This window comes from Sebastes umbrosus, unplaced genomic scaffold (genome assembly GCF_015220745.1).
Source record: "Sebastes umbrosus isolate fSebUmb1 unplaced genomic scaffold, fSebUmb1.pri scaffold_128_arrow_ctg1, whole genome shotgun sequence".
Taxonomy (NCBI): Eukaryota; Metazoa; Chordata; class Actinopteri; order Perciformes; family Sebastidae; genus Sebastes; species Sebastes umbrosus.
The window spans coordinates 1-14,095 of NW_023618456.1; the positions used below are offsets into that span (position 1 = coordinate 1).

A 14,095-nucleotide genomic window follows, 5' to 3' on the forward strand; every position below is an offset into this window, starting at 1 on the left:
GATGTGATCCCAGCTGCTGATCTCTCTGTGGTTCTGTTGGTTCTGTTTCAGATGACGTGGACCTGAACAGCATGGCCACCATCCCCGGTATGGGGATCCCAGAGCAGCTGAAGGCCGCCATGGAGCAGGAGCAGAGCAGTAAGTCTGTTCCTGGAATCTCTCGGGTGTGTCTCGGGTGCGTCTCGGGTGCGTCTCGGGTGCGTCTCGGGTGCGTCTCGGGTGGGTCTTGGGTGTGTCTCGGGTGGGTCTCGGGTGTATCTCAGGTGTCTCTGTTGTCTCCAGGTAAAGAGACAGCTCCTGAGGTGGAGATGTCTATCCCGGGTCTAGACTGGGGCATGGATGAGGTCATGGGTAAAGACACCAAGAAGGTCCCGCAGAAGAAAGTCCCATACGCCAAACCGATCCCAGCCCAGTTCCAACAGGTAAACACCTGGACATTAACCTGGACATTAAACGGGTCAGTGCTGTAGAACCAGAAGAAAGCGTGTTAGTATGGTTGACTCTGGACTCCTTCCGTCTTCAGGCCTGGGCAGAGAATAAAGTACCCATGATGCCGCCTGGTGGAGAGTTGTCCAAAGACCGGAAGGTGGAGCAGAAAGTGGACGGGAAGAAGAAAACTCAGGCCGAGATGGAGCAGGAGATGGCAGCTCTGCAGTACACCAACCCCATGCTGCTGGAGGTACCGGCATGTCAGACTGTATGTTGCTGTATGGAATGATGCTTCTGATTTATACTGCAGACTCACCATGTTGAACATGAGATCATAATGACAATCATATCCTGGTTATACCAAGACAGAAAGAATTCATTGTTTACTTTTAAATATGAAAACAAACCCACGAAACCATCCAGCAATAAACCAGCAACCCCCCTAATACCTTAGCAACCAACTAGCATTACCAGAGCAACCATGTAGTTACATCACAGGATTAACACGCAGAGCAACCACCTGAGCAACCTTTGAGCCAGGTAGCAACCAGCTAGCTGACTCACAGTAACACCACAGTAACTACCCAGTAACACCACAGTAACCACCCAGTAACACCACAGTAACCACCCAGTAACACCACAGTAACCACCCAGTAACACCACAGTAACCACCCAGTAACACCACAGTAACACCACAGTAACCACCCAGTAACACCACAGTAACCACCCAGTAACACCACAGTAACCACCCAGTAACACCACAGTAACTACCCAGTAACACCACAGTAACTACCCAGTAACACCACAGTAACCACCCAGTAACACCACAGTAACTACCCAGTAACACCACAGTAACTACCCAGTAACACCACAGTAACCACCCAGTAATACCACAGTAACCACCCAGTAATACCACAGTAACCACCCAGTAACATCAGCTCCCATCTGGAAGCTAAAGAATGAATTAACGTTTCCAGTGTAATCTGATTTTAATCCCGTTTTTGGTTCTCGCTGCAGCAGATGAAGATGAACCAGATGAACACAGACGGGAACATGGGGCCCCCACAGGGCCAGGGCCCGATGCCTCCCTTCTCTGGTCCTGGGGGTCCGATGCCTCCGGGCCAGCAGGGCTTTTCCTCAAACATGCCTCCTCAGCAGATGCCCAACAACATGGGGCCTCCCATGGGCCCCGGAGGCATGCAGCCTCCTTTCATGCCCCCTGGACAGATGGGGCCACCCTCTGGACCCCAGTCTCACCAGGGCCCCCCTCAGGGCATGATGGGACCACCAGACATGCAAGGACCCCAAGGTATGCAGAGACACCCTGGCCCGCCCAGAAATATGGGCCCCCAAGGGCCTCATGGTATGGGACCCAGAGGTATGCAGGGGCCCCATGGTGGGATGATGGGCCCCCCTCCTCGAGGAATGGGTCCAAGGGATCCTCAGGGGCCTCCACCTCAGGGGGGCATGATGCAACCTCAGGGGAACATGATGGGCCCGCAGGGTGGGATGATGGGGGGGCCCCCACCCAGGACACACGGCAACGGACCGAACAACTATGGCATGGGCAACATGCAGGGGCCCCCGGGAGGGATGCACGGGCCTCCAGGAAATATGCAGGGGCCCCCAGGTAACATGCAAGGACCCCATGGAAACATACAGGGGCCCCCACATGGAAATATGCAGGGGCCCCCAGGAAACATCCAGGGCCCCTCGGGTAACATGCAAGGACCCCATGGAAACATGCAGGGGCCCCCATACATGCAGCACCAGGTGAGTTGATGTGATGGACGTCTGACTGGTTTTACAGTTGCTGTATGAACGAGTACCGTCTAAATCTGATTTGGTCTTTCCAGGGCCAGAACTCGGGGCCTATGATGGGACACGGGATGGGCCAGCAGGGGCCCAACAACAAAGGTAAGACCACACAGGACATGTACAGTGAAGCTCGAGACTTATTGAAGCGAGCAGGCGTTTGTGTTGGGTTGAGGTGACGTGGCGTCCCCCAGGGCTCCATGCTGGGCTCCAGGAGTAGGCAGAGGAGAAGAGATGGGTCTTGAGACGGGACTGAAACAGTGAGAGGGATTCAGAGTCTCTGATGTGTTGCGGGAGGGAGTTCCAAAGCCTGGGAGCTGCCCTGGAGAATGCTCAGTTGGTGCTGAGGTAATTCTGAGTGTCATCGGCATAGCAGTGGAAGTCCAGGTTGAAGTGGCGGAGGATCTGACCGAGGGGGGATATGTAGAGTATGAAAAGGAGTGGATCGAGTACAGAGCCTTGGGGGACACGTTGTGTGACTGTGGATGTGGCAGAGGAGTTGTTGTGAAGGGAGATGAAATGAGATCTCTTGGTGAGGTAAGACCGGAGCCAGCTGAGGGCAGTACCTTCGATATCGATGTCTTGGAGTCTGGTGAGTAAGATGTTATGACTCACGGTATCGAAGGCTGCACTCAGGTCCAGAAGGATGAGGATGTTGAGGGCTCCGGTGTCAGCAGAGGTGAGGAGCTGATTAAGGACTTGGAGGATTGCAGTTTCTATGCTGTGGATGGGTTCAAACAAGTTCAAACAAGTTGTTGGAATGCAGGTTGGATTGGAGCTGGGTGGAGACGAGGCGTTCGAGGGTTTTGGAGAGGAAGGGGAGGTTGGAGATAGGGCGGTAGTGATTGAGACAGGAGGGGTCCAGACCAGGTTTCTTGAGTGTGGGGGTGACAGCAGCAGTTTTGAAGGCTGAGGGGACAGTTCCGTGGGACAGTGAGGAGTTGAAGAGGTCGGTGAGGTAGGGGCATAGGACAGGGAGGCAGGACTTCAGCAGGGGGGTGGGGAGGGGGTCGAGGGAGCAGGTGGTGGGTTTGGATGTGCTGATGAGTTTGGCAATGGTTGCCGAGTCAACTGGGTCGAACCGGGAGAGGCGGTGCTGGGGGTGAACGGTCAGGAGGTCCAGAGGGATGGAGAGAATAGGGGTCGGTGTGGTTGCTGCTGGGTCAGACACGGGGAGCAGTGAGTTGTTGATGGTGGTGATTTTGTCGCTGAAGAACTGAAGGAATGAGTTACATAGATCGGGTGAGGGGTCAGAGAGGGTGTTGGCACGAGGCCTGAGGAGAGTGTTGACAGTGGAGAAGAGGGTTCGGGGGTTACGGGTGGGGTCATTGATGATGGTGGAGAAGTAGTCAGATTTGGCAGCAGTGATGGCGTCTTTGTAGGTGATGAGGTGAGATTTGTAGGATTTCCGGTGAACAGTGAGTGATGACTTTCTCCAGAGGCGTTCAAGCTGGCGACCGGTCTGTTTGAGTTTTCTGAGGTGGGGTGTGAACCGGGGGGAGGAGGTGTTGAATGAAACAGTTTTGGTTCTCAGGGGGGCCAGTGAGTTGAGGGAGGCAGACAGGGTGGCGTTGAGGTGGTTGGTGAGATCATCAGGTGAGGTGGGGGGTGGGTCCAGGTGGAGGGCAGCAGATAGCAGATCGGAGAGATGGAGGGGATCGATGGACTCAGTGTTACGGAATGAAATGACTCTGGGGAGTTTCAGATGGGGTGTTGGGGACGGGGTGTTGGGGACGGGGTGATGGGGAAGGGATTGTGAATTGGATGAGTTTGTGATCAGAAAGGGGGATGGGTGGATGTTCAGAACCGGGACGTTGGCAGAGCAGACGAGATCTAGAATATGGCCTTTACTGTGTGTGGGGAAGGTGATGTGCTGGGTGAGGTTGAAGTTGTCCAGTAGAGTGGAGAAATCAGAGGCAGGTTTACAGGTGGGGGAGTCCATGTGGATGTTGAAGTCGCCCAGTAGCAGTAGGGGTAAGGGGAGGGATGATGCTAGGGTGAGGAGTTCAGACAGATCGGAGAGGAAGGAGGAATTTGGTTTAGGTGGGCGGTTAATGAGGATGACTGTGGTGGAGCAGGTTTTGAAGGCGAGGGATTCGAATGAGGTGACTGTAGGGAAAGTGAGTGGAGTCGAACTGTTAGAAAAGGTTCCTGGTTCACATCAGGACAGAACTCTGTTTGGATCCCGGTCCTGATAACCACTGTTGGCTCTTCTCAGACCCTCGGGGGCCGCCGCCCAACCACCACATGGGCCCTCCAGACCGACAGGGTCCAGGGGGACCGGACCAGGGCTCAGGGCCTTACTGGGGGGACAACCAGCAGGGTCGACGTGGACCACAGGACTTTGATGGAGGCCAGGACTTCCATGGCAGAGGGGAGGAGGGCTGGAGACCAGGACCTGGACCAGGATCTGGACCAGGATCTGGACCAGGATACCAGGGAGGAGGAGGAGGAGGACACAGGGGGGGAGGACACCGAGGAGGAGGAGCAGGAGGAGCAGGAGGAGGAGGAGGAGGAGGAGGGAACGGAGGGAACTGGGGCTCCGAAGAGAGGTTCACCGGAGGAGAGTTCAGAGGACGGAGAGACGAAAGGTGAGCAGTCTGATAGACCCTGCAGCCCCTCAGGGGTCTGAACCAGGGACGCACCGGTCCCACTATTTCAGTCCTGATATCCGGTACCTGGGCTCTGGGTGTCGGCCTGATATCCGGTACCTGGGCTCTGGGTGTCGGCCTGATATCCGGTACCTGGGCTCTGGGTGTCGGCCTGATATCCGGTACCTGGGCTCTGGGTGTCGGCCTGATATCCGGTACCTGGGCTCTGGGTGTGGGTAACGGGTGTGAACTGAACTCTGTGGTGTTCCAGGTTCAGAGGAGGAGGAGGCCCCGGCCGGCCCGGAGCTCGAGGTTACTCTGAGGACTACGGGGGCCAGGAGGACAGCTTTGAGGGCCCCGAGGAGATGAGTCGAGGCTGGGACAACGGAGGTCGAGGGAGACCTCCTCGGGGAGGAGGTCCACCCAGAGGAGGAGGTGAGACGTGTCCCCTGGTCCTCACCAGGACAGAGGCCCCGTTCACACCTGGTATTAATGAGTTAATGTTAATAATGTAATGTTAATACCAGGTGTGAACGGGGCCTCTGAGGACTCATGATAATACCAGGTGTGAACGGGGCCTCTGAGGACTCATGATAATACCAGGTGTGAACGGGGCCTCTGAGGACTCATGATAATACCAGGTGTGAACGGGGCCTCTGAGGACTCATGTTAATACCAGGTGTGAACGGGTCCTCTGAGGACTCATGTTAATACCAGGTGTGAACGGGGCCTCTGAGGACTCATGTTAATACCAGGTGTGAACGGGGCCTCTGAGGACTCATGTTAATACCAGGTGTGAACGGGGCCTCTGAGGACTCATGTTAATACCAGGTGTGAACGGGGCCTCTGAGGACTCATGATAATACCAGGTGTGAACGGGTCCTCTGAGGACTCATGTTAATACCAGGTGTGAACGGGGCCTCTGAGGACTCATGATAATACCAGGTGTGAACAGAAAACTATTTCTGTGCAGACTCTTATTGTGGCGGGTGTCTCCTTGGCTTCCTGTCTGCAGGTCACGATGGTTACCGGGACGGTCAGCAGATGCATGATGGGACGTCTCCGGCTGGTCGTGAGCGCTCCTCGTCCCTGCAGGGGATGGACATGGCGTCTCTGCCCCCCCGGAAGCGCCCGTGGCAGGACGGACCGGGAACCGGAGACCCCCGAGAGCGCGAGTCCCCCGGAGCTGACGGAGGTCAGAGTTCAGCTGCCCCCCCCACCCCACATCTGATGCCATAAACCAAGTCCTGTTTAATTGACCCCCTTTGTTCCCGGCAGGTCGCCCCCCCCAGAGGGAGGACGGCGGTTACGGTCCGCCTGGTCGGGGTGGACGAGGCGGCTGGGGTCCCGGAGGAGGACCTGGACCAGGACCGGCCCTTAGGAGAGGAGGACCAGCACCCAGAGGACCACCGAGGGGGGGCGTCCGGGGCCGGTAGTCCTGAAGAATAGAACTCCCATCACCCCGCCCCCCCCCCCACCACACAGACCTGATCCCCGAAACCTTCAGACAAACTTTGGTCATGTGACACATGGAGATCTACGCTGGTTTGTGATTGGTCCGTACGGACGGAGCCGACAGGAAGCAGCCGCGTCACCGAGGCTGGTCTCTGATTGGTCCGTACGGACGGAGCCGACAGGAAGCAGCCGCGTCACCGAGGCTGGTCTCTGATTGGTCCGTACGGACGGAGCCGACAGGAAGCAGCCGCGTCACTGAGGCTGGTCTCTGATTGGTCCGTACGGATGGAGCCGACAGGAAGCAGCTGCGTCCCCGAGGCTGGTCTCTGATTGGTCCGTACGGATGGAGCCGACAGGAAGCAGCTGCGTCCCCGAGGCTGGTCTCTGATTGGTCCGTACGGATGGAGCCGACAGGAAGCAGCCGCGTCCCCGAGGCTGGTTTTAATGTAAAATACTGTAGAGAATCATCACGTCTCTTTTATTTCAGAGTCACAGTCTTGTTGCTTTTTGTAAAAGATTTCTATGTTTGTGTTTTCACTGAGGTGGACAATAAAGATTCACACTTCAACTCTGTCGTCACTACACCTTCATTAACACCTAATACCTTGTTAATACTTAATAATACCTAATTTACACCTAATAAAACCTCGTTAATACCTGTTAATACCTAATAATACCTACGCTGTGTTGAATACTCCATTCTGATTGGTCAATCATGGTGTTGTGCGGTCTGATATTTCTTTATAACAGACAGTTGATACGTATAACAGACCTTTGCTACGTATAACAGACAGTTGATACGTATAGCAGACCGTTGATACGTATAGCGGACCATTGCTACGTATAACAGACCGTTGCTACGTATAACAGACCGTTGCTATGTATAACGGACAGTTGCTACGTATAACGGACCGTTGCTACGTATAGCAGACCGTTGCTACGTATAACAGATAGTTGCTACGTATAGCTGACCGTTGCTACGTATAACGGACCGTTGCTACGTATAGCGGACCGTTGCTACGTATAACGGACCGTTGCTACGTATAACAGACCGTTGCTACGTATAACAGACAGTTGCTATGTATAACGGACAGTTGCTACGTATAACGGACCGTTGCTACGTATAACAGACCGTTGCTATGTATAACGGACAGTTGCTACGTATAACGGACCGTTGCTACGTATAGCAGACCGTTGCTACGTATAACAGATAGTTGCTACGTATAGCTGACCGTTGCTACGTATAACGGACCGTTGCTACGTATAGCGGACCGTTGCTACGTATAACGGACCGTTGCTACGTATAACGGACCGTTGCTACGTATAGCGGACCGTTGCTACGTATAGCAGACCGTTGCTACGTATAACAGACAGTTAATACATATAACGGACCGTTGCTACGTATAGCGGACCGTTGCTACGTATAACAGACCGTTGCTACGTATAACGGACCGTTGCTACGTATAACAGACCGTTGCTACGTATAGCAGACTGTTGCTACGTATAACGGACCGTTGCTACGTATAACGGACCGTTGCTACGTATAACGGACCGTTGCTATGTATAACAGACCGTTGCTACGTATAACAGACCGTTGCTACGTACATAATATCTCGTTAATACCAATTAATTTATATCCAAAAGAGGTGAATCATGTCTGTAAATTAATATTTACTACTCTGAGTACTGACTGAGTACTCTGAGTACTCTGAGTACTCAGAGTACTCAGTCAGTACTCAGTATTGTGTTCACAGGTCAGAGGTCAGAGGTCAGAGGTCACAGCTGATACATGAAACCATCTTTAGTTTTTTATTTCCTTATTAAAGTGATTTTCTTCAGAAACATGTTATTGATTAAAGAGCCTCAGAGGAGATACAGTCTGCAGGAGTCCCTCTGAGCAGCAGCAGTCTGGCCTGCAGGCAGCGTTCAGGGTTTAGTCTCAGTGTGGCCTGCAGGCAGCGTTCAGGGTTTAGTCTCAGTGTGTCCTGCAGGGCAGCGTTCAGGGTTTAGTCTCAGTGCGTCCTGCAGGGCAGCGTTCAGGGTTTAGTCTCAGTGTGTCCTGCAGGCAGCGTTCAGGGTTTAGTCTCAGTGTGGCCTGCAGGACAGCGTTCAGGGTTTAGTCTCAGTGTGTCCTGCAGGCAGCGTTCAGGGTTTAGTCTCAGTGTGTCCTGCAGGGCAGCGTTCAGGGTTTAGTCTCAGTGTGTCCTGCAGGCAGCGTTCAGGGTTTAGTCTCAGTGTGGCCTGCAGGACAGCGTTCAGGGTTTAGTCTCAGTGCGTCCTGCAGGCAGCGTTCAGGGTTTAGTCTCAGTGCGTCCTGCAGGCAGCGTTCAGGGTTTAGTCTCAGTGCGTCCTGCAGGCAGCGTTCAGGGTTTAGTCTCAGTGCGTCCTGCAGGACAGCGTTCAGGGTTTAGTCTCAGTGCGTCCTGCAGGACAGCGTTCAGGGTTTAGTCTCAGTCTGGCCTGCAGGCAGCGTTCAGGGTTTAGTCTCAATGCGTCCTGCAGGCAGCGTTCAGGGTTTAGTCTCAGTGCGTCCTGCAGGCAGCGTTCAGGGTTTAGTCTCAGTGCGTCCTGCAGGACAGCGTTCAGGGTTTAGTCTCAGTGCGTCCTGCAGGACAGCGTTCAGGGTTTAGTCTCAGTCTGGCCTGCAGGCAGCGTTCAGGGTTTAGTCTCAATGCGTCCTGCAGGCAGCGTTCAGGGTTTAGTCTCAGTGCGTCCTGCAGGCAGCGTTCAGGGTTTAGTCTCAGTGCGTCCTGCAGGCAGCGTTCAGGGTTTAGTCTCAGTGCGTCCTGCAGGACAGCGTTCAGGGTTTAGTCTCAATGCGTCCTGCAGGCAGCGTTCAGGGTTTAGTCTCAGTGCGTCCTGCAGGGCAGCGTTCAGGGTTTAGTCTCAGTGTGTCCTGCAGGGCAGCGTTCAGGGTTTAGTCTCAGTGCGTCCTGCAGGACAGCGTTCAGGGTTTAGTCTCAGTGCGTCCTGCAGACCGGGTCAGACCGGGTCAGACCGGCAGACTCCTCCTGATGCTGGTCTTCAGCAGCCCCCCCAGGAGGCGGACCCCGGCGGTCCCCCCCGGCAGCAGGGCCACCAGGTAGACCAGGACCACGGAGACCTGTAGTCCGGCTCCCAGCGCCGTCAGCGCGGTGCTGTGGAGCCGCAGCGCCGCGTACAGAGTCCCGCAGAGCGAGACCAGGTACCAGGCGGCTCCGGGGGAGTTCTGCAGACCGGAACAGAGTCTTCCGGGTCCCAGCAGGACCCCCGCGGCCAGCAGGAGGAACAGGGACCCCAGAGACCACAGCAGGGCGAACTTGCGGGAGTAGACCAGCAGCAGCGGAGCGTAGAGACCCGCCAGGCTGAAACATAGCAGGGACAACAGAACCAGAACCCCCAGGACCAGGACCCGCTGAGACCGGCTCATAGGCAGGCACGGGTCCGGCTCAGACCAGGACCACGACCACGACCCGGACCAGGGCCACGACCACGACCCGGGTCCTCCAGAGCTCGGTCCAGACCCGGGTCCTGGTCCTGGTCCTGGTCCTGGTCTGCCGGTCCAGGGTCTGGACCACCGCCCGAACCAGCTCCCCGGGACCGGATCCGGCTCCGCCTGGTCCAGGTCCACCGTGGTGCTGGATCCGGACTGGGAGGTGGTTCTGGTTCCTTTAGACTGGGACTGGGATCCGGACTGGGATCCGGACCGGGATCCGGACCGGGTCAGGTAGTCCTGAAGCTGCCGGTTCAGATCCGCCATCACGGGAAGCTAACAGGCTAACTGCTAACAGGAAGCAGGAAGCACTTCTTCTTCTGCTGCTGCTAAACTTCCGGTAGTCCTCCACAGGTCCTCTCCGACTTCCGGCTGCTGGTTCAAACCTTTTATAGACAAAATATATACATATATATATATACATATGTATATATATATATGTATATATACATATATATATATATGTATATATACATATATATATATACATATGTATATATGTATATATACATATATATATATACATATATGTATATATGTATATACATATGTATATATGTATATATACATATATACATATGTATATATACATATGTATATATACATATGTATATACATATGTATATATACATATATACATATGTATATATACATATATGTATATATACATATGTATATATGTATATATACATATGTATATACATATGTATATATACATATGTATATATACATATGTATGTATATATGTATATATATATTTTTCGACTTTTTTTCGACTTTTTTCAGATCGTTTTTTTCAGAGATCAGTTGTAGTATTTATTAATTATGAATTATTAATTATTTCTATATGAATATAGATAATAATCAATAATAATAATAATCAATAAGATCAGAGGTGTTTATATTTACAGTCTCTGGTTTCAGACTCTTATTTTGGTAAAAGTCACATGACTTCCGTTCACAGCTGTCTGTCTAAAATTAACCCCCCCCCCCACACACCCATCTAGGGTATCAGCAGAGAGAGAGTGTGTGTGTGTTCATTCAGAGAGCTGATCAGAGGAAGAAACAACCAAAACTAACCAGGTAACACACACACACACACACACACACACACACACACACACACTCTCTCTCTCTCATGAGGTCTATCTCAGTCTGGTCCAGGTTAGCCTAGCTTAGCATAAAACACTGCTAGCAGAGCTCCATGTACTTCTAGTACTAATACCACAGTAGAAGTACTCTGTTCCAGTAGAAGAACTCTGTTCCAGTAGAAGTACTCTGTTCCAGTAGAGGTACTAGTACTCCTTCCTCCCGGTCCTCAGTAGTAGTGTATGTTAACGTGTGTTTCTTGACAGATGATGACGCTGTCTCAGATCACGCCCACGCTGTTCCTCAGCGGCGCCGACGCCCCCCTCAACGCCGCGCTGATGTCACAGAAAGGCATCACGCTGATTGTCAACGCCACGCTCAGCCACGCCTGCCCCGCCTACCCGGGGGTGGAGTGCGTGCGGGTTCCCGTCCCCGACCTGCCCAGCGCTCGCCTCGGAGACCACTTTGACCGAGTGGCCGAGCGTATCCACGGCAACCGTGGGCGGGGCACTCTGGTGCACTGCGCCGTCGGTATGAGCCGTTCGCCGGCGTTAGTGATGGCGTACCTGATGCGGTACCGAGCGGTGACGCTCCGCCAGGCGCACCGCTGGGTGCAGGACAGCCGGCCTTTCGTCAGGCTGAACGCCGGCTTCTGGGAGCAGCTGCTGCAGTACGAGAGGAGGCTGTACGGCAAGAACACGGTCAGGGTGGCCGCGGTCAGAGAGACGCCGACGCCACCGCCGGCGCCCAGGTCGGTGCCGCCGCAGCAGACCAACCGGCTAACGCTGGTCCACAAGTCGCCTCTGATGATCCGGGCATCACTGATGTCACCGTCGCAGGCGATGACGCCAGCAAACAAGCGAAGAAGAGGAACCAAATCCAGCAGCATCAAAGTCTGAACGCTGAGGGGCCGCCGACGGAACGCCGAGGGACAGCTGACAGAACGCCGAGGGGACGCCAAGGGGCCGCAGAGGGGCCGCTGCTCGCAAACACAAAAAACAACCTTTTCTTCCTTGTGTAAACCTACATAACCCACAATGCAACTGGACCACTGACAGCGGAGGTCAGGGCGGTGGCGACCTGCGACCAAACGGACTTCACCGACGTTGTGACGACGTTCCACATTTATTTAGTTAAACTGATCTGATGTTGTAAATCTAAATGTTTCTGTCTCAGCTGGAAAACATTCAATCTGATTATTACACGGCTCTGTTGAATACTCGATTCTGATTGGTCAATAACGGCGTTCTGCAGTCTGTTTACATATAGCAGACCGTTGCTACGTATAGCAGACCGTTGCTACGTATAGCAGAACGTTGCTACGTATAACAGACCGTTGCTACGTATAGCAGAACGTTGCTACGTATAGCAGACCGTTGCTACGTATAGCAGAACGTTGCTACGTATAGCAGACCGTTGCTACGTATAGCAGGCCGTTGCTACGTATAGCAGAACGTTGCTATGTATAACAGACCGTTGCTACGTATAGCAGACCGTTGCTACGTATAACAGACCTTTGCTAAGGACACAGCTCTGATGAAAAATGATGGCCTTCTTCAGTGAGTAACCGTGTAATAAGCGTGATAACGTACAGCTAGCGGGTCATTATAGAGCAATAAGCGTGATAACGTACAGCTAGCGGGTCATTATAGAGCGATAAGCGTGATAACGTACAGCTAGCGGGTCATTATAGAGCAATAAGCGTGATAACGTACAGCTAGCGGGTCATTATAGAGCGATAAGCGTGATAACGTACAGCTAGCGGGTCATTATAGAGCAATAAGCGTGATAACGTACAGCTAGCGGGTCATTATAGAGCAATAAGCGTGATAACGTACAGCTAGCGGGTCATTATAGAGTGATAAGCGTGATAACGTACAGCTAGCGGGTCATTATAGATTAATTAGCGTGATAACGTACAGCTAGCGGGTCATTATAGAGCAATAAGCGTGATAACGTACAGCTAGCGGGTCATTATAGAGCGATAAGCGTGATAACGTACAGCTAGCGGGTCATTATAGAGCGATAAGCGTGATAACGTACAGCTAGCGGGTCATTATAGAGCGATAAGCGTGATAACGTACAGCTAGCGGGTCATTATAGAGCGATAAGCGTGATAACGTACAGCTAGCGGGTCATTATAGAGCGATAAGCGTGATAACGTACAGCTAGCGGGTCATTATAGAGCAATAAGCGTGATAACGTACAGCTAGCGGGTCATTATAGAGCAATAAGCGTGATAACGTACAGCTAGCGGGTCATTATAGAGCAATAAACGTGATAACGTACAGCTAGCGGGTCATTATAGAGCAATAAGCGTGATAACGTACAGCTAGCGGGTCATTATAGAGTAATAAGCGTGATAACGTACAGCTAGCGGGTCATTATAGAGCAATAAGCGTGATAACGTACAGCTAGCGGGTCATTATAGAGCAATAAGCGTGATAATGTACAGCTAGCGGGTCATTATAGAGCAATAAACGTGATAACGTACAGCTAGCGGGTCATTATAGAGCAATAAGCGTGATAACGTACAGCTAGCGGGTCATTATAGAGTAATAAGCGTGATAACGTACAGCTAGCGGGTCATTATAGAGTAATAATCCTCTCTAACCGGAGGTGAGAACTCAACATGACGCCGTGAGGAAGCTCCTCGTTCAGGTACAGAAGAAGGTGAAAACAACTCGGATGTCGGAATTTTCCCAAATTTCCAACTACCGACTGAGACTGTTCACATGATAACACGGCGACATGTTTGACACCAGTTTACCTGCAGAACAGGTTTTACTATATGATATTATGTTAAATAAATACAGAGAAATATATTAACGTTGCCTTTTAGTTGAATGTCTACAGCGTTTATAACTGGAACACATTAAATATCTGTTTTTTAACAGCTTTTTGCTAATTTTAACGAAACTAACCTTAAAATCATAAAGTATTCTTTACAGATAAAAGCAGCAGGATTTTCTGTAATTTTACAAAATAATATGTTTGTTATATATGTATATGAAATACTGTTATTAATCTATTTAAAGAAAGAAATATGTTGTCATTTTGGTATAACTGAACTACTTTAGATCAAGTGAATCCTCAGGTACCGAGACACTTAAAACTACATCTGAACAGATGAACAGACTTCCTCTTCATCGCTCCGTTAGGAAACATTTAAAGATTTGATTGTTAAATAAGTTCATGTTATACAAACTGTTTAAAACCATAAAGTTACATTTAAAAAGGTTAT

At 51.8% G+C, this 14,095-nt stretch overlaps 3 protein-coding genes across 7 annotated transcripts; 2 read left to right on the forward strand and 1 right to left on the reverse strand.

Annotated features, from left to right (window-relative positions):
• Nucleotides 1–6: 6 nt before the first annotated feature.
• On the forward strand, nucleotides 7–6,433 carry wdr33 (WD repeat domain 33). 4 transcript variants are annotated; one of them, XM_037762981.1, is made up of 9 exons: nucleotides 7–138; nucleotides 283–422; nucleotides 524–697; nucleotides 1,447–2,202; nucleotides 2,286–2,346; nucleotides 4,463–4,835; nucleotides 5,107–5,270; nucleotides 5,851–6,030; nucleotides 6,114–6,433. In XM_037762981.1, exons 1-9 carry the CDS (start codon nucleotides 72–74, stop codon nucleotides 6,269–6,271), a joined length of 2,073 nt encoding a protein of 690 aa, XP_037618909.1. In that variant the 5' UTR covers nucleotides 7–71; the 3' UTR covers nucleotides 6,272–6,433. The 4 variants fall into 4 exon arrangements, with proteins under 4 accessions (XP_037618909.1, XP_037618911.1, XP_037618912.1 ...); XM_037762983.1 differs by having other exon boundaries at nucleotides 1,450–2,202; nucleotides 6,114–6,271; XM_037762984.1 differs by having other exon boundaries at nucleotides 524–679; nucleotides 6,114–6,271.
• A 1,652-nt stretch (nucleotides 6,434–8,085) lies between these two features.
• sft2d3 (SFT2 domain containing 3) lies at nucleotides 8,086–10,062 on the reverse strand. Its single transcript, XM_037762986.1, has one exon. The coding sequence runs from the start codon at nucleotides 10,027–10,029 to the stop codon at nucleotides 9,283–9,285; it is 747 nt and encodes a 248-aa protein (XP_037618914.1). The 5' UTR covers nucleotides 10,030–10,062; the 3' UTR covers nucleotides 8,086–9,282.
• On the forward strand, nucleotides 9,961–12,068 carry si:ch1073-184j22.2 (dual specificity protein phosphatase 18). Of its 2 annotated transcripts, none has more exons than XM_037762988.1 (2): nucleotides 9,961–10,102; nucleotides 11,118–12,068. In XM_037762988.1, exon 2 carries the CDS (start codon nucleotides 11,118–11,120, stop codon nucleotides 11,748–11,750), a length of 633 nt encoding a protein of 210 aa, XP_037618916.1. In that variant the 5' UTR covers nucleotides 9,961–10,102; the 3' UTR covers nucleotides 11,751–12,068. The 2 variants fall into 2 exon arrangements, with proteins under 2 accessions (XP_037618916.1, XP_037618915.1); XM_037762987.1 differs by lacking the exon at nucleotides 9,961–10,102 and adding an exon at nucleotides 10,628–10,845.
• Nucleotides 12,069–14,095: the final 2,027 nt, after the last annotated feature.